The 23,213-nt window shown below is 54.9% G+C and overlaps 1 protein-coding gene across 1 annotated transcript in view; it reads right to left on the bottom strand.

The window, feature by feature from the left end:
* The window catches only part of Notch1 (notch receptor 1), a 46,071-nt gene that overhangs the window by 8,974 nt on the left and 13,884 nt on the right, over nt 1–23,213 (bottom strand). The window contains exons 3-26 of the mRNA XM_021181098.2: nt 18,462–18,724; nt 17,547–17,885; nt 14,870–14,992; nt 14,150–14,383; nt 13,440–13,595; nt 13,087–13,272; nt 12,662–12,775; nt 11,823–11,936; nt 11,286–11,519; nt 11,096–11,206; nt 10,140–10,332; nt 9,539–9,684; nt 9,265–9,378; nt 7,287–7,406; nt 6,857–7,009; nt 5,957–6,185; nt 5,244–5,445; nt 4,323–4,476; nt 3,992–4,176; nt 3,448–3,580; nt 2,975–3,232; nt 2,779–2,891; nt 1,403–1,974; nt 800–1,201 (exon numbers count right to left, since the gene is read on the bottom strand). Of these exons, the coding sequence (XP_021036757.1) occupies nt 800–1,201; nt 1,403–1,974; nt 2,779–2,891; nt 2,975–3,232; nt 3,448–3,580; nt 3,992–4,176; nt 4,323–4,476; nt 5,244–5,445; nt 5,957–6,185; nt 6,857–7,009; nt 7,287–7,406; nt 9,265–9,378; nt 9,539–9,684; nt 10,140–10,332; nt 11,096–11,206; nt 11,286–11,519; nt 11,823–11,936; nt 12,662–12,775; nt 13,087–13,272; nt 13,440–13,595; nt 14,150–14,383; nt 14,870–14,992; nt 17,547–17,885; nt 18,462–18,724 (4,848 nt within the window). The remainder of the gene's footprint in view (nt 1–799; nt 1,202–1,402; nt 1,975–2,778; nt 2,892–2,974; nt 3,233–3,447; nt 3,581–3,991; nt 4,177–4,322; nt 4,477–5,243; nt 5,446–5,956; nt 6,186–6,856; nt 7,010–7,286; nt 7,407–9,264; nt 9,379–9,538; nt 9,685–10,139; nt 10,333–11,095; nt 11,207–11,285; nt 11,520–11,822; nt 11,937–12,661; nt 12,776–13,086; nt 13,273–13,439; nt 13,596–14,149; nt 14,384–14,869; nt 14,993–17,546; nt 17,886–18,461; nt 18,725–23,213) is intronic.

The following is a 23,213-nucleotide window of genomic DNA, read 5'->3' as shown; positions in this document are numbered from 1 at the left end:
GCGCCCCCTTTTCCTTACTTCAAAGAATAGTCTTTAGGCATCCAATGCCCTTTTGAGAGCAGTGCCTGGGGCCCCACAAAACTGCAGGGATGCAGTTGTGACTCCCTAGGGTGTAGCTTGAGGTGACAGCAGGCTCAGATGCCAGAGAGTCAGCTCTCTCATGCCAGCCAAGTCACCAACTCTCAGTCACTGGCCTCTCAGAAAAAGGATTCTAACACAGCCTCCAGGAAACAATTCATTTCTGACCTTCACCACAGTCCCATGACAAGAAAACCAGGACCAGAAACCGCTGGGGTCAGGAGACACTAAGGTGCCACCAGGCAGATGCCCAACAGCGCAGGCTCCTGGGACCTCCAAATGCCTGGCTGGTGTTTCCCTGCCCATCCCCAGATGGCTCTGTGCAGCATCCAGGAGATGCTCTTATTTGTGCCTCCCTTGGCTCCTCAGCCTTCAAGGCTCAGCAACAGTGCCCTTCTGTACCCCTTGCTGCCTCCTCTGTAGTAGGGATAAGGGCTGTAGTGACTGAGGTTCAGGATTGGTCTAGGATGACTTAGCCCCAGGGGACACCCTGGAGGCTTTAATCAGCTTGGTCTCCAACACCTGGTACACAGTGGGGCCTGAAAATCACATCTGGGCAAACCCTGAGGTCTGCCAAGTCCTCATCATCCCAGGTGCTTTCTGACTATAAGGTAAGGTGAATACTACCTCCCCTGAGGTTACACCCCCACGGTTAAGCTGGTTAGAGAACCCAGGGACACACTGGGAAACAGCCCACAACAGCAGGAGCTGGAGCACTCACCCACGGATGTCCATGGGGTCCAGCTCCCTGCGCTGGCGCCCACCACTGGTACCAGGAAGCAGTGAAGAGGTGGCCCAACCCACTGTAGAGCGCTTGATTGGGTGCTTGCGCAGCTCTTCCTCGTGGCCATAGTACGGGAAGATCATCTGCTGGCCTTGCGCATCACGCTTGAAGACCACGTTGGTGTGCAGCACGTGGCTGAGCTCCCGCAGGAAGTGGAAGGAGTTGTTCCGTAGCTGGTCGGGTGGAAGCAGCACCACCAGCACCAGGGTGCCGGCTGCCAGCCGCTCGGGTACGTGCTCAGCACAGTCTAGGCCATCCCACTCACATTCGGCACTGTTACAGCCCTGGTCGCAGTGGCCATCACTGAAGTGGTCCTTGCAGTACTGGTCATACAGGGGGCTGAGGAGGTATAGGATGCACTCAGTCCCATCCCAGCCTGTGGACCTCAAACCCGTACCTTGAATGGGCCAGATCTGGGAAATGTGCTTGGTGACTGGCAATGGGCAGGGATAGACACTGGCTTCAGGAGCCTGGTGTTTGGTTAGGGCCTCCCGTAGCATCTTGAGCCCTGGGACTCTAAAGAAACTCAGCCTTACTTACTTGCACTGTCCCTCGGTGAGCTGGCAGTCGAAGCCATCAAAGAGGCAGCCGGCCGAGTTGCACTGGCTGTCACAGTGGCCGTCACTAAAATACTTCCAGCACTGTAGGGACTGCGTGCAGTTCTTCCAAGGGTCATTGAAGTTGAGGGAGCAGTCACCGCCATCCCAGCCACATGCGTGATTATTACACTGCATGTTGCAGACCTTATTGCCTGCATCCACCTGGCACTCAGGCAGCTCACAGGCCTCCTCAATCTGTGGTGGGGGAATGTCGCGCCCAGCGCCACCTGTGAAGCTGTAGTCCAGGATGTGGCACAGTAGCCCGTTGAATTTGGCAGGGCATAGACAGCGGTAGAAAGGGTTCTCAGATGTGGGCTCACAGGTGCCCTGATTGTAGCAGGGGTTGCTACCCACACAGGGGCTGCTGGCTGGGAACTGGCACTCAGGGCCGGTGAAGGATCCCAGGCAGAGGCAGGTGGGACTACGTGGGCCCGAGATGCATGTACCACCGTTGAGGCAGCGCAAGCTGCCACAAGTGCGGGCATCATTCTCACATGTGGCACCCTCGAAGCCCTGTGGTGGAGAGAGGATGGTGCATTCGATCAGGGACACCATGCACACCCCAGCAAAGACCTGGCCCCAGTCTGTGACCTGTGAAAGGTGTCCATGGCCCTGCCCTAATAACAAGATCCTTGAAACGTCTCACCATAGGGAGGTCAGGGTTGCCAAGGGCTTCAAACTGGAGGGAGAGGTGAATGGGGAGAACCCTAGTAGGAGTTTTTAGAGCCATGAAACCCAAGGCTGATGCTGGTACATTGTATGTATACAGATCCCTGGATGTCAACACCCAGAGCAAATATTGCATATTAGTGCCAGCTCCTCACCTTCCACGCAAGGCAGCAAACATAGGGAATGGCCTGCAGGGTGGGGACCTGGCCCTCCTGCTAAGTTCTCATGCGAACCTAAAACCGCTCTAAAATAAACATCTATTTAAATTTTTGGGCTAAGACACAGTGGCAAAACACTTGCCCAGCATGTGTGAGGTTCCCAACATAGCACAGCAGGAAATAAACTTTTTAAACAGGGTCTTGTTGTGAAGCCTAAGGTACCTCAAATACAAGGCAATCTTTCAGCCTGAGGCTGCAGAGCCCTGGGAGCACAGGCATGTATGGATCGTGCCCGCTCGGGTTTTATAAACGAGCTGGGGAATGGACACGAGGAAGCATGTGACTTGAACCCTAGCCTCTGCTAGAGGTCTTCAGGCTGACTATTCACAGTGAGGGTGGGTGGGGGACAGATCTACCATAAGAGTCAGTCGGGGTTCAGGCACCCTCAGACCTGGCACCCTTGCAGCCGCACAGGGCCAGGGACACCTACCGCAGGGCACCTACAGATGAATCCACGGGCGGTGTTAGAGGCCACGGCACAGACACCCCCATTCTTGCACGGTTTGCCCCTGCAGCCATTGATGACTGACTCACAGCGGCGTCCTGTGTGAAGAAGGGACAGTAAGGAACCGGCCCTGTTGACCCTGCCCACCCACCCGTTCGACCCACCTGCCCAAGGCACGCACCAGTGTGGCCAGCCCGGCACTCGCAGTGGAAGTCATTAACACGCTGCACACAGTTCTGGGTGCCACGTGGGTCACAGGGGTTGGAGAGACACTCATTGACATCACCCTCACACCGCTCCCCGACGAAGCCTGGTGGGCAGGTGCAGGTATAGCCACCCACCTGGTCCACACAGGTGCCATTGTTGAAGCACTTGGGGCTTCGGGAGGCAGGGTCAAGGGGGGGATGGCAGTCATCAACATTGATCTCACAGTGTACACCTGCAGAGTGACCAGAGACACCATCAGATGATGCTGACTGTGCTCTGTCCTGTGCAGCCCAGACCAGCAATCAGTTAGGACCTGGGGCCCAGGGGAGGCAGCACAGTGCCACTGGAGCCCATCTCCCTTCTGAGAGTCCTATTCCGTGGTCAGCTCTCAATCACCTGAGTGATCTCTGGCTGGATCCTGCCCATCATCCAGGTCCCTACCCTTACCCTGTGTCCCCCGGGGGCAGGAACACTTGTAGGAGTTGGTCAGATCAATGCAGGTACCCCCATTCTGGCAGGGCTGGGACAGGCACTCGTTGATCTCCTCGGAGCAGTTAGACCCATGGTAGCCAGCCACACACTGTAGAAATGGCACAGGTCACACAGCTTAGCTGGGGTTGTGGTATCATGTCCTCCACTTGCCATGCAGGCCATATACCCATTTAGTCTACACTGTCTCACCCTGCAGCAAGGGCTCCACCCAGTAGACCCCAGTAAGTTAAAGTAAGTGTCCAAGGTGGGTGGGTGGGTGGGTGGGGCAGCACCTGGTCCCCCAGGGATGAGGTCTTGGAGCAGGTATTAGGTACCATGAAACCATATAGGAAAGCCACTGCTTGGCATAGTTCTCCTCCTTCAGCACATCTGTAATGTGACCAGATTCTGCACAGGTATGTGCTCAGTCTGCCATGATGCACTAGCTCCCAGTCAAAAGCCCTCCCCTGCAGCAACACTCACGCTGATACCCTCCCCGCCACCCCAGGACGGCCCACACCTTGCAGGAAAAGCCACCGAGATAGTCAGTGCAGGTAGCCCCGTTCTGGCAGGGGTTAGGTGAGCACTCGTCCACCTCGTCCTCACAGTAGCTGCCCGTGTAGCCTGCCTGGCAGTGGCAGTAATGTTTATCTCCCTCATCCACACAGAGCCCTCCATGCTGGCACAGGAGAGTGACGTCAATGCCTGTGGGGACAAGACGGGAAGGAGTTAAGGCTTGGGCTCTGATTCTCAGGACTACTGCCCATTGTCCCCTGACCTGGCAGGCACCGGGGCACTCCTGGCCTAAGCTGAGCCTGAGCAAGGACAGATGGGCCGGGCCGGTTGGTTACCTCGCTTCTGTGCAGCCACCTCACAGGACACACTGAGCACGTCGCAGTTGACGCCAGTCCAGCCGCTGCGGCACTCACAGTGGTACTGCGTGTTGGTCTGCCAGCACCTGCCACCATTCTTGCAGGGAGCCGAGTCGCACCAGTGCACAAGGTTCTGAGGAGACAGGCGCTGGTCAGCTTCTCCCTGACCAACTCTGACTGCCAGGGCACCCTCCTGCCCTGGTCCTGACTGGCTCTGAGAAGCACAGCGGTTCTCAGTCTTCCTAATGCTGCGATCTTTTAATACAGTTCCTCATGTTGTGGTGACCTCCAACCATAAAATTATTTCATTGCTTCTTCATAACTGTAATTTTGCTACTGTCATGTAAATATCTGATATGCAGGATATCTGATATACAATCCCTATTGGGGTCATGACCCACAGGCTGAGCGCCACTGGAATAAGGCATTTTATGCCCTGACTTCCCCACTCCTGCCCCCACCATCTCAGAAAGAATGTCACCTAAGAAATCTCAGGCACAGGACTCACAAACACCTCCTGCCCTCCGAACAACATAGGCCTGGGCCCCATGTCTTCCTTGCTCTCTTTCAAGGCTCTCCACAACCCACTGGCTACCTCCCCCTTGGACATCCTCCACCAGAAGTGACCACTGCCCCAGGATACTTCAGACAGATGGCCACATAATGCACTCCACAGAAGAGCCTGGCTGGCACCCATGCCCACCTGTCTCCCTCAGAAGCACCCAACTTGGCATTTGCCCAGAGGATGTGGGTTCATTCTGGCTCATCAACCAATGATGACACCAGGGAGCCTCTCTGCTTCTGTGTCCCTGGCCCTCTGAAGTAGTGTGGCCCAGGGCTGGGCAATGGGCACTGGAGAGTCCTAGGCCTTCTGGGTCATACCCTGCAACCTCAGCTCACCTGGCAGTTGAGACCAGTGTAGCCCTGTGAGCAGGTACACTTATAGGTACCATAGCTGTCTTGGCAGGTGCCACCGTGCAGACAGGGCCGTGAATCACACTCATTGACATCATACTGGCAGTAGCTGCCCGTGAAGCCAGGTGGACACAGACAGGTGAAGGAGTTGATACCATCCACACAGGTACCACCATTGAAGCAGGAGCTAGAGGCAGACGAGAAGCAGGGAAGAGTGAGGAGTTCCCTAAGTTCCTTGCCAGGAGAGACAACTCCATGCCTACCTGGCCAAAATACCCAAATCACGAGCAGAGATTTTAGAGCATATAGACACGTGGTGGTTGAGAAAAACAAAATCAAGGGCAAAATAGGAACACTATAGGAAGCGCATCACAAACCAGGCTTGAGATTGATTTAACTCTAAGCTTCCTGGCAACCAGGGCAAAAGGGGAACTAAGACAGATTACAAAGCTCTTGTTTGATAGGAGGCTAGTTCCCAAATTCCTCTGCATAAACTTCCTTGTTCTAAGTCACTGGAGGTCACAAAGGCCCCTTTAGGAGGGACACTGCAACATAATGAACAACGCTGGATTCAGTTCAATTAGTGCTGTATGCCCACTGGGTCTGGGCAAGACACCAGCTTGAGATGCCATGCTGTCAAGACTTTGTGTCTTCCACAGTCCATTTCTTTCCCTGTCTCAGCTGAGGCTGGGACCCACCTCTCAGTACAGTCAGGTGTGTTGTTCTCGCAGTGGATGCCGTTGAAGCCCACGGGGCAGGTACACGTGTAACTGTCCACACAGTCAGTGCAATTGGCACCATTTTGGCAGGGATTGCTGGCACATTCGTTGATGTCCTCCTCACAGAAGGCACCCTGGAAGCCGGGCAGGCAGTCGCAGAAGGCTGTGTTGATGCCATCGGTGCAGGAACCCCCATTGTGACACGGGTCTGGAGGGACAGAAAGATGAGCCTTAGGTGGCCACTGGCCATGCTTCGGGGACCTGATGCTGAGAAGGTAGCATGGGGTGGCAAGCGCTCACAGCAAGCCTTGATGACAGTAGTCGACAGGGGCCCATCCCAGCACTGAGCCTGGAATCTGCTCCATATACGCTCCTTCCCTCAGGCCCAAGGCAGTCATAGGGAAGCCCATTCCCCTACACACACACTGATGATGCCAAGCAGAGCCTCCCTCAATCTCTCTCTGCCTTTAGCTTTGACTCAGGATGCGGTGCATCCCTAAAGCCCTACACAACTCAGTGGGTCCTGACAAGGGCTGAGTGTCAAGGTTGAATACAACTAGGCCCCATGCCATCATTTTGAAGTGCCTGGTGCCTCTGCTCATATCACTCAACTGGGCTGGGAAATCTAGCAGCAAAGCCAGTGAGAAGCACACACTGATGCTCAACAGCCTCAGCCTCCTCCTGGCCTGTCTAGCCTCTGGCCTGTCTCTTTCAGGCACAGGCAAGTGGACTAAGCTGAGGGCACAGCTATCCACAGTCCTTCATGACTGCCGGGCACCAGGACTATTTTCCACCTCAGACTCTCAGCAGCTCCCTGTCATGTGTGCTTAGGAACAGAGGCACCCAAACATAGGATGGACAGAGCTAGGTACCACTTACTGGGGCGGCAATCATCGATGTCACTCTCACAGTTGCGACCTGTATAGCCGGCCTGGCAGAGGCAGCGGTAGCTGCCATTGGTGTTCTGGCAGGAGGCTCCATGGCGACATGGGCTTTTCACACACTCGTTGATGTCAACCTCGCAGGTTTGACCTGTGAAGACAAAAACTCATTTGGTTACCTGCCTCCACCCTCTGAGCCTCTGTCCTAGCTGATCTGTTTATCTCCAGTGCTTCTCCCCTGACCTCTGGGGAACAGAAGGGTATGGAGTTGGAATGGGAAGGGCCATCTCCTGCTCCCAGAGCTTCCCAGAGCAGGTAGCTCAGCATTGATGGGTTCCTCTCTGGAGACTGCCCCACAGGCTGGCCAAGGCCCCTGACTTCCCATCCACCATCCTTGTCCCAGTCTGGTAGGACCAGGCAAGCCTCACCTTGCCAGCCTGTGGGACAGACACAGGAAAAACTCTCGTAGTCTTCAGACTCCTTGCATACCCCGCTGTTTTTGCAGGGGCTGGTAGCACATGGGGCCAACACCACCTCACACGTGGCTCCTAGAAAGAAAGATATGTAGAAGATAGAACCCAGTGAGCCTGGCCCATAGGGTCTTCCATAAAGGGGGGCGGGTGGGGGGAGGTATAGGAGATGCTGTATGATTGGCCAGCCAGACATGATTGATTGGCCAGCCAGACTCTGATCCCAGGAGGAATGACGATCACCGACAGGAGGTTAGAGATAAAGCAGAATCAAGTTTCTCTCTTAAGCCACTTTTTTCCTTCCTTTTTTTTTTTTTTTTTTTTTTTTTAACGAGCATAGTATATTGCATGCAGGTGTGTAAGAGTGTATGCAGAAGGAGAAACGGATATCAAGTGTCCTCTACGAACCCTGCATCTTATTCCTTTGAGACAGAGTCTCACTGAATCAGAAGCTTTGCCATCTTAGCTAGGCTGGCCAGCCAGAGAGCTCTCAAGATGTCTCTGCTCCCAAATGTTGGGGTTTTGGGCATTTAGAGGTATCCTGTTTTCATGAAACAGGCTTCATGTTTCCACAAGCACTCTTTCTCCATGAGCCATCTATGTAGTCCTGGAAGTCATCTCTCATCTCCCAAATGCTACACGATGAAGCCTGGGCCTTGCCCAACTAGAAAACCTCAAAACAAGACCCTACAATAACAGGTGGTTGAGCCTGGAGGACCCTGGCCTGCTCCCCGTTCCAGGAAAAACCTTGAGCTGATCCTGAAGCTTTAGGTCACAGCAGGCTCACTCCTGAGACAGAGCTACTGTGGCTACCCCAAGCATATCCTACTTGGGGAACATGGGGTGCAGCCTCACACTAGGGCAGTGAAATCTGATAACCGCTTGGGGGAGCCAGGAGGAACCCAGGTGACTCTCCTTGTAATCCCAGCTAGCTTTCCTGTTTATGGCCACGGTTGGCTCCAGGAGCTAAGCAAGGAAGCCTTATCTTCCTTGTCTCCCACCATGTCCCCAGCCCACTGGTGAGACTCTCCAGGACCTCTCTCTCTATCGGTTTCCACGGTGACCTGGGCAGACAGGAACTTTGACAGAGTTTCCGACAATTGTGCAAAGGGAAGCAGGAAGCTGGTCAGCACGGCTTGACTCCTCCCGCTAGCCCCGATAGCAGCAAGACCAAAAGGGACATGGGGTGTGCCTGGCTGCTGACAGTTTCCTCACTGACCAACACAGGAGACAAAATCCAGGCCCTTTAACTTGGTCAAAGAAAACAGCATCCTGCCAGGCATCATAGGAACACTGGAAGGGCCTCCACCTTCACAGACCCACTTGCTATGTCCAGAACCTAGCAGCAGCAGCAGCAGCAGCAGCAGCAGCAGCAGCAGCAGCAGCAGCATGAAGCCACCAGTACTCTGTGGCAGTATTGGGATCTGCAGGGTTGGGGGCCATGTGGTCACGGCTTTCATGTTCAATGCACATCTCTCCTGCAGGGGGTCTATTTCTCGCCATTCCTCAGGCAGTGCCCATGGCAGGAGCTGCCTCTGTTCATCTGAACAGAGGGCTCCTTGTCTCCTCACACAAAGAAGCTGCCATCAAAGGAATCCCAGGCCCAGCCAGCAGAGGAGGGCAGCCAGGGCCCCCAGAGGCACAGGCAAAGTGGACCCTGATCCATGCAGTACCTACCAGTCAGCCTCCTAGACTTTCTCTGGAGGAATCCAGCGCTCACCTCACTCCAGACATACCAGATAAACACCCGGACACACGCCCTGGAGCTTCTGGGCTGTAGCCTGGGCTCAGAGCCTTCCTGCTTAACTACAGTTCCAGTCTGAGGACCTAAGCCCCTCAGCGAGGAACAGAACCTTCTTCAGTGCCTGGTAAGCCCATATACTCTTAGCTCCACTAGCTACCACCCGAGCCAATTACAGTCCCTGGCTGTTCGTACCTGTATACGGCAGAGGACAGTTGCACTTGTATCCAGCGACATCATCAATGCAGGTCCCCTGGTTCAGGCAGGGGTTGGAGGCACATTCGTTGATGTTGGTCTGGCAATTAGGGCCTGTAAGGAAGTTGAGCAAGAGGAGGTGGGCCAGAGCCTCTGCCCTATGCCTTTCCTCAAGAGAACCAGGATCCCAGCCTGAGAAATGCTAGCTCATCAGGTGGACCGAGAAAGAGACCAAAGGGAGGACCCATTCTGCTGTGTCACCCACCACACTTACCACTGAAGCCTTCTCGGCAGGTGCATACGTAGCCACTGGTCATGTCCTTGCAGGTGCCACCGTTGACACAAGGGTTGGACTCACACTCGTTGTTGTTGATGTCACAGTTTGTTCCACTCCACCCAGGGGCACAGTCACACTTGTACCTACGGAGAGGCCTGAGCTGTAGCCTGGGCTCAGAGCCCTCCTGCTAAACTACAGTTCCAGTCTGAGGACAAGGCCACATCATCCACTGGGCTGGAGGTAACCACCTGGCCCAAGACCGTGCAAGGGTTCCAGACTGGAACAATGCCACCTTGACAATGCTGACCCTCTGTATAAAACTTTAATAGTTTTAACGGAGACTTTAGTAATCTCCTCACCCCCCACACACTGACAAAGGGCTGCTGTCACCAAGTATCAGACAACTGTTTCAGCAGCCACAGTGTGTGCTAAGAGTCTATATCCTGAGCTGATGCTAGCCAATGAGGATACAGCCCAGGGATGCTGGGAAGACACTAGGGGCTGACCTCAGATCACTGGTCTCACAGGAGCACCCATTCACCCAGCCTGTGTCTGCCCCAGGCTTCTAGCTGGTACCTCCCAGGTCAGTCTGCCATACCCATTGAGGCCATCCCGGCAAGCTCCGTGGATGCAGGGGTTACTGTTGCACTCGTTGACCTCGGACAGGCACGTGGGGTCATGGTAGCCCTCGGGGCAGCGGCAAGTGAAGCCCGCGATGCCATCCTCACAAGTGCCCCCGTTGTGGCAGGGGCTGCCCGCACATTCGTCAATGTTGACGTTACACATGCTTCCTGTGGGTGGGAAGGGGCTCAGATTCCAGGCCTGCCACCCAGAGCCCACCCCTCCTACAGCTAGACCTAGCTGGGTCTAAGTTTCCCCTTGTACTAATCTATGAAACTTTGAGCTATGGTAAAGTGCCTTTTGTAGCAATGAGTTACATGACCGTAGTGCCAGTAGCTTCAGAGCCTCCTGTGATCCAGTCTGGCCACAAACTCACATGTAGCTGAGAATGACCTAAACTTCTGATCCTCTTGCTTCCAATGTCAGAGTGCTAGGGTTACAACGTATGCCACTGCATCTGGTTAACATGGCAGGAGAACTGAACCCAGGGCTTGCACATGCTAGGCCAACACTTTACCAACTGAGTCACTCTGCAGCCCAGCTTTACCTCAGCCTGAGACCACTCATCCTCTTCTACCCTCCTAGAGCACTTCTGGAACAGAGGTGCTACTGTCCCTCTGGTGGACAAGGCCCCCGGGGCTAAGGATCTTATCAGATCTAAACACATGTCCAAAAGCCTGGCCTCGGAGCTCTGGCCACCCCACTTCAGGCTACTGGGGCTTTAAGTCTGGCATGGCTAGGGCCGACACTGACAGGGGACAGGAGGCATGTGGAGGCCACCCAGTCTTTATGATAGAGACCTCTACTGGTTGGCAGATCAAGATCTGGGTAGTTGACACCCAGCTTGTGTCATCCAGCCCTTGGACCCCGGCTAACCCCACAGTCCCTCCCAGACTCTAGGGTTGACCCTGACCTCTGACTTCAGCCACTCACCTGTGTAGCCTGGTTCGCAGGCACATTCGTAGCCATCAATCTTGTCCAGACAGGTGCCAGAGTCACAGGGGTTGCTGGCGCAGTCATCTAGGTTGATCTCACAGTTGGGCCCTAGGGGCAGCGTGACATGTGGTCAGCTTCCAAGCCTGGCCTCACCCTTTTCCACCCACTGCCAGCTCCGGCCAGTCACCTGTGGTTCCCTTGAGGCATAAGCAGAGGTAGGAGTTGTCACGGTCCTGGCAGGTGCCCCCATGGCGGCACGGTTGGCTGTGGCACTCATTGATGTTGGTCTCACAGTGATGGCCTGTGTAGCCTGGCTGGCACAGGCAGGTAAAGGTGGCCACACCATCCTTACAGATACCATAGTGACAGGGGTCAGGGTCACACTCGTCAATGTCCACTTCGCAGTGGGTCCCCGTGTAACCTAGATGGCAGGAAAGGTGGGCATTAGTAAGCTTCAGGGCCAGTTACTCCCTCAACACTTAGTTGGCCACACCTTGGCAAACCACCGAACAGGCCCAGGATCACTGCCTGGTCACTGATGGATGTGGGGTATCACATACCCCGGGATGTTCTCATCACTCCTGCCTGGAGTCCAAGCGGAGCTAAGTTCCTGACTCTCAGATTATATGGCCCCAAACTAAGGCCTCCCCAGTTTCCTGTCCCCTTCTTAGCATTATCTAGCCTCAAGAGTTCCCTCCCCCAGATCCTGCCCTGCCTCTTGTACCTTCTGTACACACGCAGGTATAGGTGTTGGGCCCATCCAGGCACTTGGCGCCATTCTTGCATGGTGTGCTGGCACACTCATCCACATCATACTGGCACAGGTGCCCGTTGAAGCCTGTGGCCAGGGAAGATGAGATGATTATATCTGACAGTATCCTAACCCCTTGGTTTCTACCCACAAACCCTAGGTTGAATGTCTGCTCACATGGACTCCCTAGAGGGTACTTTGATAACAGGGGCCACTAACCTCCAGGTTTCAACCTGCCCTTATATCCTGCCCCTTGCACCCTGCCCCTCTAATCAGCTCCTTGTTTAGCACTGCTCAGTGGCTGCCTCCCTGGCCCAACAGAGGGGCCTTTTTCCTAAATAGACTCTGGTTGCTATGGTTACAGCTGCACTAGGCTGTGAATGGGACTCCCCTAGCTCAACGAAGTCTAGGATGGCTTATTTACATCTCAGAAGGCCCAAGGCCTGGTCCAGCCATGGAGTAGGCAAGAGACACCTTCCCAGGACTTTGGTCCCCTCTTCAGTTCCTCCAAGTCCTTCCCAGGCATATAGGTCAGATCCCCACATTATGTCCTTACTCTCATGACCATCAAGAAGAGGACAGAGCCAAGCAGGTGGACTCTCCTATCTCAGGAGCGCTGCAGTTCCTGTCCATCCTTCCCTCCTTTAGTAAAGGGTTTCCGGTGCCAGGTCCCCTATAGCGCCCACTGCTCACGTGGGCCTTTACCTTTTGAGGAAAGCCTGAAAACACCCTAGTCAACTCAAGTCCTCCCTCAAAGGAGTCTGGGAAGAGATCATGAGGATACGGGTCCTGTGGTAAGTAGGTGGCCTCACCTTTGGGGCACTGACATAGGAACTCATTGATCTTGTCCATGCAGTGGCCATTGTGCAGACAGGGGCTGCTGGCGCACTCATCCGTGTTGATTTCACAGTATACACCTTCATAACCTGTGGATGGGAGATGGCGAGATTGAGGACAGTGTTGGTAAGTCCTTCTAGAGCCCCAGCTGAAGACTTGGAAGAGAAATAGCCCTCCTCATACGGGCCTAGTGTGCCCACTGTGGTTCATGTCTATATCTGCTCTGAGTCTATGCACCCAACTCTGGGTACATTCTCCACTTTGTCCTGTTATCCTGGCCTCGGTTTCCCAGATGCTACCAACCATGACAGAAATGGTACTTGAAGCTATGCAGCCTTGACTCATTCCCCTGCTGCCTGCTCTTAGCGGCCCCCATGGTGGGAAATGGCATAAGACATACCTGGCATACATATGCATTGGAACTCCCCAATCTGGTCCAGGCAAGTGGCATCATTCTGACACGGGTTGGAGATGCACTCATTAACATCAATCTCACAGCGGGGTCCTGTGTAGCCCTGTAGACACTGGCACTCAAAAGAACCCAGTGTGTTGAGGCACTTGCCTGCGTGCTCACAAGGGTTGGCACCTGGTGAGAGAGGCACAGATGAGGGCTCATCTGGCCTTCCAGCCTCCCGACCACCCGCAATGCCCCAGCCCAGGCCATCAAAATGGTGGTTTTCCAGGACAGATCACATCCCGTATATGTGACAGACAGCCCGTTCCTGCTGCCTGTGCCACTGCATCTGCACCTACCCAGAGCACACTCATCCACGTCCTGGCTGCAGGCTGGCCCTGTGTACCCCGAGGGGCAGGTGCAGATGGCTTTGCCGTTGACAGGGTTGGTGTCACAGTTGGAGCCCTCGTTGCAGGGGTTGCTGATGCACGCATCGTTGAGGTGGCACAGCAGACCTAGACAAGGCAGCTGCGGTGAGTGGGCACTGCTCTTCCCTACCCTGGGATTAACAGGTTGTTGCAGCAGGGCCATCCTCACCCAACACCCTGGAATGAATCTCTCTGACTCACTCAAGCATCCCACAAAGTTCAGATCACCAGGATGCCTCTGTCCAGCAAGGGCATTACTGGGTCATTGCTGGAGGTGCCAAAGAGACACAGCTTTCTCTCTCCCCATCCCTTTCCTAAAACAGGGTCTCACATATTCCAGGCTGAACTCAAGTTTTCTATATAGCTAAAGATGGCCTTAACCTTTGGATCCACTCTTCCCTGGGTCTTGGCTTGACAGGCATGTGCCACTACCCACAGTTTATGTGGTCCTAGGGATTGAGTCCAATATCCTGTGCATGCTAGGCAGTCACTCTACCAACTGAGCTGCATTTCCAGCCCTGTATCTATATCTGAGCGAAGCTGGTTCCTCTGACCTCATACATGGCTCCCCAGGTGTTTCCACCAGGGGTGGTGAGCCAACCAAGTTTCCCTTCTCCAAGGACATTCCTGCACCGACTTACCTGTGCGCCCATGTGGACATTCGCAGTAGAAGGAAGCCACACGGTCATGGCAAGTGGCACCCTGGAAACAGGCGGCACTGGCACAGTCATCAATGTTCTCGCTGCAGTCCTCGCCAGTCCACCCATTGACACACACACAGTTGTAGCCACCGTGTGTGTTGTGGCAGGTTCCGCCATTCTGGCAGGCATTGGGCATGAGCTGACATTCGTCCACATCCTCTGTACAGTACTGACCTAGGAGGGGTCACAGGACCATCAACCTCAGCTACAAGATGAGCTCCCTGCTCTGGGCTGTGGGGCTGAAAGCCACTCTCTGCAGGAAGTCTTCCGAGATGACTTGTGCAGCCAGCACGTTACCCCATTCTCTAGCCCAAAGGGTTGGCATCTCATGGCTGACCTGGCTATCATTAACTAATAAGCCCCCTGAGGACAACCTTGTATTCATCCCTGGTAGCTTGCCCAGAATGCTAGCTCCTGTATGGCTCAGTGCTGGGGGCCTGACTCTGGATGCTAACTGCTAATAGCTCACAAGAACCATTTGATGCTGAGCTGTGCTGACTCCAGCTGGAAGCACAGAAGCTGCTGCCCCATGCTACCAGCCACCCTGGGTCTTGCAGTGTGGGCTTCCGTAGCGTGGAACAGAGTTCAGACCTTCCTACCACTCCGTTGTGTGCAGTTTTGTTAGTGGAAGGCTGCTGCCTACAAGTCCCATATACATACCTGTCCACTCCGGTGGGCAGCGGCAATTGTAGGTATTCACGCCGTCCACACAGGCACCTCCATTCTTGCAGTTGTTTCCTGGACAGTCATCCACATTTTCTTCACAGTTCTGTCCAGCAAAACCTGTGGGACAGGGGCCAGCAGGTTAGCCTGACCTTAGAAGTCTGCTGAGGAGCCTCGGGTGGGCTCTGCTATCTTCAGATTCTGGATGGACCTGCAATGTTCTGCTCTGAACAAGGCATCTATCTATCCTTCCATGGCATCCCTACTCCCGTGTCCAGAGGTGACAGCTCTTCTCTAGAAAGTCGCTATGTAAAGAGCTGACTTAACAGACAGGGATCCAGGAACATAGTGTCCTTGAAGGTTCTGCCACAAAACCACTAACAGAGTTTCAGAGGATTGCACACTATGGTTGTCTACACTGAATCAGTGGGGCAGCCACGAATACCTAAAACTACTGGAGCTACAAGTGGGGCTTGGGAGCACTAAGTTAGAAACCAGAGTGGTGGGATCCAGGCAGGCCTGCTCAGTCAGAACCTGTGATTTCCTCAGGGCACAGCCAGGGCAACCATCTCTCTTCTACAAGCCCATCTAGCCTGGGGCTGGGCCCCAAGGTGTGGCCTGCAGTGTGGCTTCCTGAGGGCCTGCTCAGCAGCTAGTTAGCTATTAATCTCCTCAACTCCTGCCGGTTCAATGATCAACCCAGAAAGGCGAGTCTGGCAACAGCCAAACTTGCAGCTGGTTACTAATTAACACCATCTCTGGGGATGCCTTTGAACCCCTCCTGCCCTTGGAGACCCCACCTGTCTGCCTCCTCCTCAAAGATGCCCCTCCATCCCACCATCTTGCACCACAGCAAGACGCTGGAGGCTTGGAAAAGGCTTATCTGGGTGTGGGAGGAACCAACTTAGAGTGCCCGCCCAGGGGTCAGCAAGACCAAATAGCTTGTCTCCCTGCCTGTGCGGAGATTTATTCTAGCACAGGGCACGCTTCCAAGAAGAAGCGAGCCTGGAGGGGCCCTGAGCAGGTGTAGAAGGATTTCACTGGGGGAGAGGAGAAGGGATCATAGGTCCTATGTGGAGCCTGGCCAAAGCCTTCTCTGCCTATACAGCATCCTCCAGGGAAACTGGGCTTGTGAGAGTGAGAGGATGGATATACAGGAGCCAGAGTCGTTTTAATTCCCAGTCAGCTCTCAGGCTTAAGTTCTGTCCCGATCTTAGTTCCTTATGTCCACCTTAGTTCATACATTCTTCAGGAAACCTGGTAAATAGCTACCTGGGAGCCCAAATGGTGGGTATAACTGTGCCCAGACTGGACTCCTTCAACAGCAATCTGGGTGGACAATTTTCACTTCTCCCTGCTCTGAAACTGCATGTCTCCACACAGCACAGGGTAGCGTGTGTTCCGTCTTCAGGGGTGACCCACCGGCTATGGTAAAGGGACCCCACCCAGCCCTTGCTTCCCTCCTGCCCACCTTCCAGCACTCTGAGTTGACCCACCCCATCCTGCCTAAGGTGGATTGGTGGCAGCTCCATTCACAAGCTCCTTGAACAAGGCTTTCTCCCAGTCTGCACGACAGACCCAGTCTAGCCTCTCAACACAGGTTCTAACAGCTGAGGTCTTAGGTGGCCACCAAGACAGAGCTGAACTCACAGCTCTGGGGCCCTCCTGAGCGTGAGGATCCTGTCCCAGCCCCCCCAGAGAGGCTGGGAAGCGTGTAGGCAGCTGTCGGCTAGCTCCGAGCTTGCCCAATGACTTTCAGGAAATGTATAAGCGAGTGTCTGCACGCAGTCTTGAGGCTGGCTCTGCAAGCTTGGGGCAGAAGGGAACTTCCCTTTTTCAGGGTGTAGGGTGGCCCCGGGGTTGCAAGGGGAGTGGTCCGAGGTCACCCCCCAGCAACCAAATCTATTCCTATTTCCTGAGCCCACTCCTCCTTCCTCTCAACGGCCTGGTATGTTGACCCACCCCACCCTTGCCAAAAGTGGATTGGCGGCAGCTCCAAGCTGCCTTAGATCACTGAGTTACCATCGTCAGAGCAGCAACAGAAAGGACTAGGGCTGTGCCTGCAGGCCCCACCCCTGCAGAGACATTAAGCACAGTGGGAAGAACACTGCAGAGGAAGTAATGAAAAAACGTGAGGCCCCTAAGGCCCTCAAGACCCTGTTATTCAATTACCATCCCCAGAGAAAGGGGAAACCCCAGGGACTGCCCATGACAGGGTGCTCCTGTAACATACAGAGAGTCACATGTGGATTCCAAACAGTTCATGAGCATCTGTAAAGGCAGGCTGGCTCCCTGCCCTAAAAGGCTCAGGGTTTTGACATGGTGGGTATTAGTTGGCTATGGGTCAGGGGAGGCCCAGCATGAAGAAAATACCAAGGGAAGGCAGAAAGAAGGCTTGGAGGTTATGCACCAAACTACCTGGGTCTCAGCAGATGGCCCAGACAGAAACAGACCTGTGTGGTGCCACTGAGAGTGTCCCCTCGCTTCTGGTATCCCTATCCTGACCTGCTCTTATACCACACCTAAGGCTCCATGGCTGCTGCCCTTCTCTAAGCTTCTTTTTGGGCTCCCTTCAAAGGGCATTGACTCTTTCTGCATCCCTCGGGCTTGACAGAAGAACACGCATGGGCATGGACAACCAGGCTAGATGCCAGCATACTGAGATGGAACCTACCTGGCAAGCAGGCACACTCGTGGGTGGTGTCCCCTGTAGGGCGGCAGGTGCCTCCATTCTGGCAGGGTGAGGGGCTGCAGGGCACGTAGGGCAGTTCACAGTGGGGACCAGTATGGGTGGCACGGCAGGCACAGCGATAGGAGCCGATCTCATTGTGGCAGGTGCCTCCATGGCGGCACAGCCCAGGGTTCTGGCTGCACTCATTAACATCTTGCCTGCAGGTGGGGCCATGGAAGCCAGGCGGGCAGCGACAGATGTATGAAGACTCAAAGGGCAGGCACTGGCCACCATTGGCACAGGGGTTGGAGGCACAGGGGTCGGCCTGCTGACATGATTTTCCTGGGAGGCAGAGAAGAGGGTCAGCTGTTGCCAGGGCCTCCCTGTGAACCCATGACAGATTTGGACATCATGGAGGTACCAACCAGGGATAGATCTAAAGTGTTATCTTCATGATGCTCAGTACCTGTTGCAGAATGTGGCCATCTTTCTGCATACAGAGGACTGGAAGTCATAAGAGACTAAGTGACTGCTCAAGGACAGAAAGTAGGAATGGCAGTCTAAAATTTGTGCCTAGCTGTCTCCTGGACCCCACATAGAGAAGCAATGGCAACTTGAGGCACCCTGACAAGGAGATGGTAAGACCAGGGCTACATGAGGACTCATTCTTTACGCACAGAAACAGTGAGGGGTTGGGGTCCTGGAACAGGGCAGCCAAAAATCAGATAGTTTGGGGTTGAAAAGGAACAGAGTTCCCGAGGAATCCCCAAGATTTTTCTGGATAGTAGATCACAGCTTAACTCTGATCCAGGAGAGGATCAAGTTTAGTGAACCAGAGTATGTCAAGTCAACAAGGATAGGGTAGGCCCAGGGCTAAGGGCCCCAGCCATGAAGTTCACAACCTCCTATAGCCCTTACCTGACCACCCTGGTGGGCAGCGGCACTTGTACTCTGTGAGAGTGAGCAGGTCACAGGTGCCCCCATTGCGGCAGGGGTTGGCCAGGCAGGCGTTGTCCAGAGGTGTCAGGCAGAGGGGCCCAGAGAAACCCAGGGGACAGCTGCAGGCATAATCCACAGTGCCACCATGGTCCACAACGTGGCACGTTCCAGCATTCTTACACGGTGTGCTGAGGCAAGGATTGGAGTCCTGGCATCGTTGGCCCACAAAGGCTCCGCTGCAGCTGTTGACAGACATGTAGGGCAGTCAGCTCCCCGCCCTCGTCTCTCATGGCCACAGGCTACCCGACCTTGGCCAGTGGGTGCAACTGGAATCAGGCTCTAGAATGGAGGTACAGTGGCTGCTTGCTGGGCAGAGGTTTCTGGGATGACGTAAACTCTAGAGCATGCCATGGAGGCGCTCACTTTAAAGGGGTTACTTTCACATACTAAGTGAACCTCACCTCAATAAAAAAGAAATAATAATGACTGTTAATTGGGGCCAGGCTAGAGACAAGACCAGCCTGAATTTCAAACCAGGCAGATTTCAAACCCGGGTCTACACTCCGCAGTGAGCCATGGAGAAGGGGCCCTACAGGAGCAGCAGAGCCCCCTCCCCCCAGCCCTGTGGGGGGATGTCGACATGGACTCTGTGAAACTCTCATTTAGGAGGCTGGTCTGCTTGTCTCTCCCAGCTTCTGTCATGAATATGCATCATCTGGGTAATAAAAGAGTTCACGGTTCCTTCCACTTTCAAACATCAATAGCACAGTGGACGCGGGAAGCAGAGCAGACTGGAGGCTGTGTGTGCTTTCTCTCTCTTCAGTTCCTGCCCTGTAGCAAGGGGACTATGCCAGGATGCAGGCTGCTGCCCACTCTCTACAACTCCAACTCTCAGACACAGGTTCTTCATATCATACCCCCAACCAAAATGGCACCCCCTCAGGGACAACTAAAACCTCCAGACACAAGTTCTCTGTACCACACATTCTGTATCAGTGGCATCAGCACCGTCCTCTGAGGACATGATTCACTGAAGGACAGAGGCTGAAAGCCTGACCCACCTCCAGACAGGTGAGGGGTTTCCCATCTCCAGGCTTAGATTTGCTGGTTCCCTACCGGGACAAGCTCAAGGTGTGCCACTGCCCCAGCCTCAAGTAGCCTCCTCAGCCACCTGTCTGCCTAGCTCCCAGAGCTTGGGCCATAAACCCCTGACCCCACTCTTGCCCCACCTCTTGGCCCCACACTCCCACAGAAGGCTCTGGGAGCCGCCAAGCCAAGCTCTTCCCAGAGGCAAAGGCTCTGAGGCAGAACGTGCTAGCTGACAGGGCAGCCCCCATGGCAGGGTCACAGCCAGGTGCTGGCTACACACAGCCCATCCTGATTTCCAGAGCCTGCTCACTGGCATGCAGACTGCCCCTTGACTACCCCCCACCCCCACCCTCCGCCAAGCACCCCAAGCTTTGGCTGTAACTTGCCTCAATCCCTACCTCCAGCCAACCAGTTAGTCCCCACTTGCTCCTGAACAGCTATTTATAATCAACCCCACCCCCCACCCCGTGTGAGAGTGGCCCCAGGAGAGGCCTCCCCACTAAGAGGCAGCATGGGGTCTGGGGTCAGGTATCTCAGCAGAAGTACTGGGGGACATCTGTCCTCTCTGAAGCCTTTCATCTGTGTCTACCGCTTGGGTATGGAAGACACAAAATGGCCACTCTGGTGACCATCTGTTGTCAGAAGCCAAAAGTCTCAAACCAACTGGCTCAGAGAAAACAAATCACAACCCCACTCCCCGGGGAGTTAACGCAAGCCTTTGCAATGGTTCCTGTCCAGCATGGGAAGTGTGTGTTTGGGGTGGGGGGTGGGGTGGGGATGGGGGACATCTGGCTCCTCCTGCATGGGGGGGTAGCCTTGGAGGGCTCCTCCCCACTAGTATGGCCAGCCACTGAGATCCACACCTGCTTCTCTGGGGGCACCTAGGCTCTGGTAGAATCTACCTTGGGGAGGCTGGGAGGCAGTCTTTGCCTTTCTACTCATGGATCCAGTTACTAGCCTGCTGGAGAGGCTGCTGGGAGCCTGGGATCTGCCCGCTGAGGCTGGCCCCTAGAAGCAGCCCTCCTCTCCGGATCAATGCCTCTTTGTCAAGCAGGGTTGGCCTCAGCCCACTTGGAGAAAAGGTTTTTTTTTTTCTTTCCCAGCCATTGGTGAAGTCACGGGGGAGGGAGTGTTAAGGGACAGAGGGAGCCTCATCTTCAAAGCCAAATGGAACTGCTGCCGTCCACCCATTCCTGCAGGCTAAGGGGGTGGGGGGAGCTCTAGGCCAGTGAGACTGAGGCTCCAAGAGGCGGGAAGATTTCCCTGGGAGGGAAAAATGGGGCAAGCCTGATGCTAGGTCTCCAGTCCTTAAGCAACCCCCTGCTAGGTCTCTTAGGGTAAAGACACTGAATGTAACCAAAGTCTCCAAGCTTGCTCACATTCCTCTTCCCCTCCGGCCATGGGCTGTGTTCCCTATAGCACCCTGAATAAGAACCACAGTGAGAGACTGGGGAACCCGCCTAGATGGGATGCACACTTGCCAACACTGCTGTGTTCTACTGGACCAGCAAGGGGGAAAATATGGCCAATAAATCAGGCGCCGGCAGCGTGGACAAAGGGCAGCAGGGAGCAGGTGCATCTGTGGAGGGGACAGCTGCCCCTGCTGGGCGAGGCCAGACGCCAACACCAGCGGGTGGGGCAGGAGCTGGGAAGCTGGTGGCCAGGGACACTCCTCCGTGGGGGAATGTGGTGGCTGAGAAGGCCCATTGTCCACCCCACTGCCACCCTGGGCTTGGGGACACCATAGCGCAGGCATGTTGCTTAGTTGGGCCCACCACCATGGCTGAGGCCACCATCCACCACCAGCATTCCATAGCTGGAGGGCCAGCAGGGCCACTTGGATGGGATCATCCCTCAGATGCCTGGAGCCAAGTGGCAGGGTCTAGGTCTAGGGCAGGGGGCTGGCAGACAGACAACAACAGCTCAAAAGCCCTTCTCCTCTGTCTATAGCCTACCTGTCTGACCTCTGAACACCTGGCCATGTGCTCTCTCACAGCATTCAAATGTCCCTAAGAAGGGACATTTAGGCCACAGCTGGGCTACAGCCATGGCCACAAACCCCCAGTATCAGTGGATGTGAGCAACATAGAGGCATGGAAGCCCTACATGGGAAGCCCCACTCACTGGGCAGTCCCCGAACACCAACCAGAGCCACCCCGAGTGACCCAGGATGTCCTCTGCTTCCTGAGTCACCTCTTGTCTAGGTAGGGAAAGACCCTCCTAGAACTGGAAGGTGGGACTTGTTTAGGATGAGAGCCCGAGCCATCAACAAGACGAGAACCACTTGGGTTCTGCAACGCTCTCCTCCGGCGGCCTCCACAGTGGGAACCCAGCCATGGCAGGTGTGCCCTCCCCTTACTTCCTTCTTAGGGCTCCTTTAGGGCACCTACTTCTCCACTTTGCCTCTTCTGCACCACATACTCCATTGCCTGGGGTGTGACCTGTCCCACTGTGGCTGGCTGCAGGTGAGTATCAGGCAGGCTGGGGCCCTGGGAAGGGGTGGCTTCTGCAGACGTAGAGGAGTACAAATGGCCCCTGTGCCTGTCATCCCACAACTGCTGCCTGGGCTTTGTTGGCGGCTTCAGCATTTCCACTGTGCTGACTCCCACCTCCCTGGCAGCGCCACTCCATGGAAATGTGACTCCCCAAAGCATCCAGAGGCAGATGTTGCTGTGGCCTCTCACCCGGGACTAATTCTAAAGTGCTGTTTTCCTTTCTAAACTACATGGCCATCTGCCACCCCCAGGGGACAGATGACAGCTCTCTCCACCCCAAAATGAGGAGGGGGCAGAGGGACTATAGTGGGAGTTCCTTAGCTCCTGCCCTTGGTGGGTTTATGGCCGAGTAGGGCTGGGGAAAGGAATAGGTTTACTAAACTTGAGATAGCTGGGGTGGGGAGGGGGTAGGGTGGGTTGTCAACACTGGAGCCCCTTCATTGGCTTCCCAGAACCCAGTGGCCAGAAGAAGACCTTGTGAGAGAAGGCACTTTCAGAAGGGACACGTCTTGTAGGACCCTCCCAGCTCCACTGCTTTAACTGCTACATGGTGAAATGGAACTCTCAGTTTTGCAAGAAAGCTCTCTCTCTCTCTCTCTCTCTCTCTCTCTCTCTCTCTCTGTGTGTGTGTGTGTGTGTGTGTGTGTGTGTGTGTGTGTCTATCCTGAGGGGGGAGGTTGAAGAGAGGCCCTTGCAGCAGGCACCAGCAGATCCAAGGTGCTAAGGGACTCTCACTCTGAGCATGGCTGGGTTTGAGTCACAAAAGTACAGTCCCATCCCTCAAGAGATGGACTCATTGCACAGGTAAAAGCCCCCATCTGAGGACTGGAGGCACCACAGGCCCCCATCTGAGCATCAAGGCTCTTGCTTATTCTTCTCTGTGACCAGGGGCCTGCACTGAGGCATCTGAGCTCCTAGGGCCCAGAGGCAGATGGTGGCTCAGTGCATGACTGCATACCTCAGGTCCCCAGCACCACTGAGAGTGATGGCACCAGGTGATGGTGGTGGAGGGAGCCCCTGCCTTCTTTAGTCTGCTCGACCTGTGTCTGCAGCCACCCAAGTATAGCCGAAGCCCTTGCTCTGCAAGCTCCCACTCAACAAGTGGTGACCATTCTCTTGTACCCAAGGGATGGTTCGATGCAGATCG

The sequence above is a fragment of the Mus caroli genome, unplaced genomic scaffold (assembly GCF_978045245.1).
Source record: "Mus caroli unplaced genomic scaffold, Mus_caroli_1 scaffold_2, whole genome shotgun sequence".
Classification (NCBI taxonomy): Eukaryota; Metazoa; Chordata; class Mammalia; order Rodentia; family Muridae; genus Mus; species Mus caroli.
The sequence above is the reverse complement of the archived record's forward strand: the minus strand, read 5'-3'. Positions and strand labels throughout refer to the sequence as shown.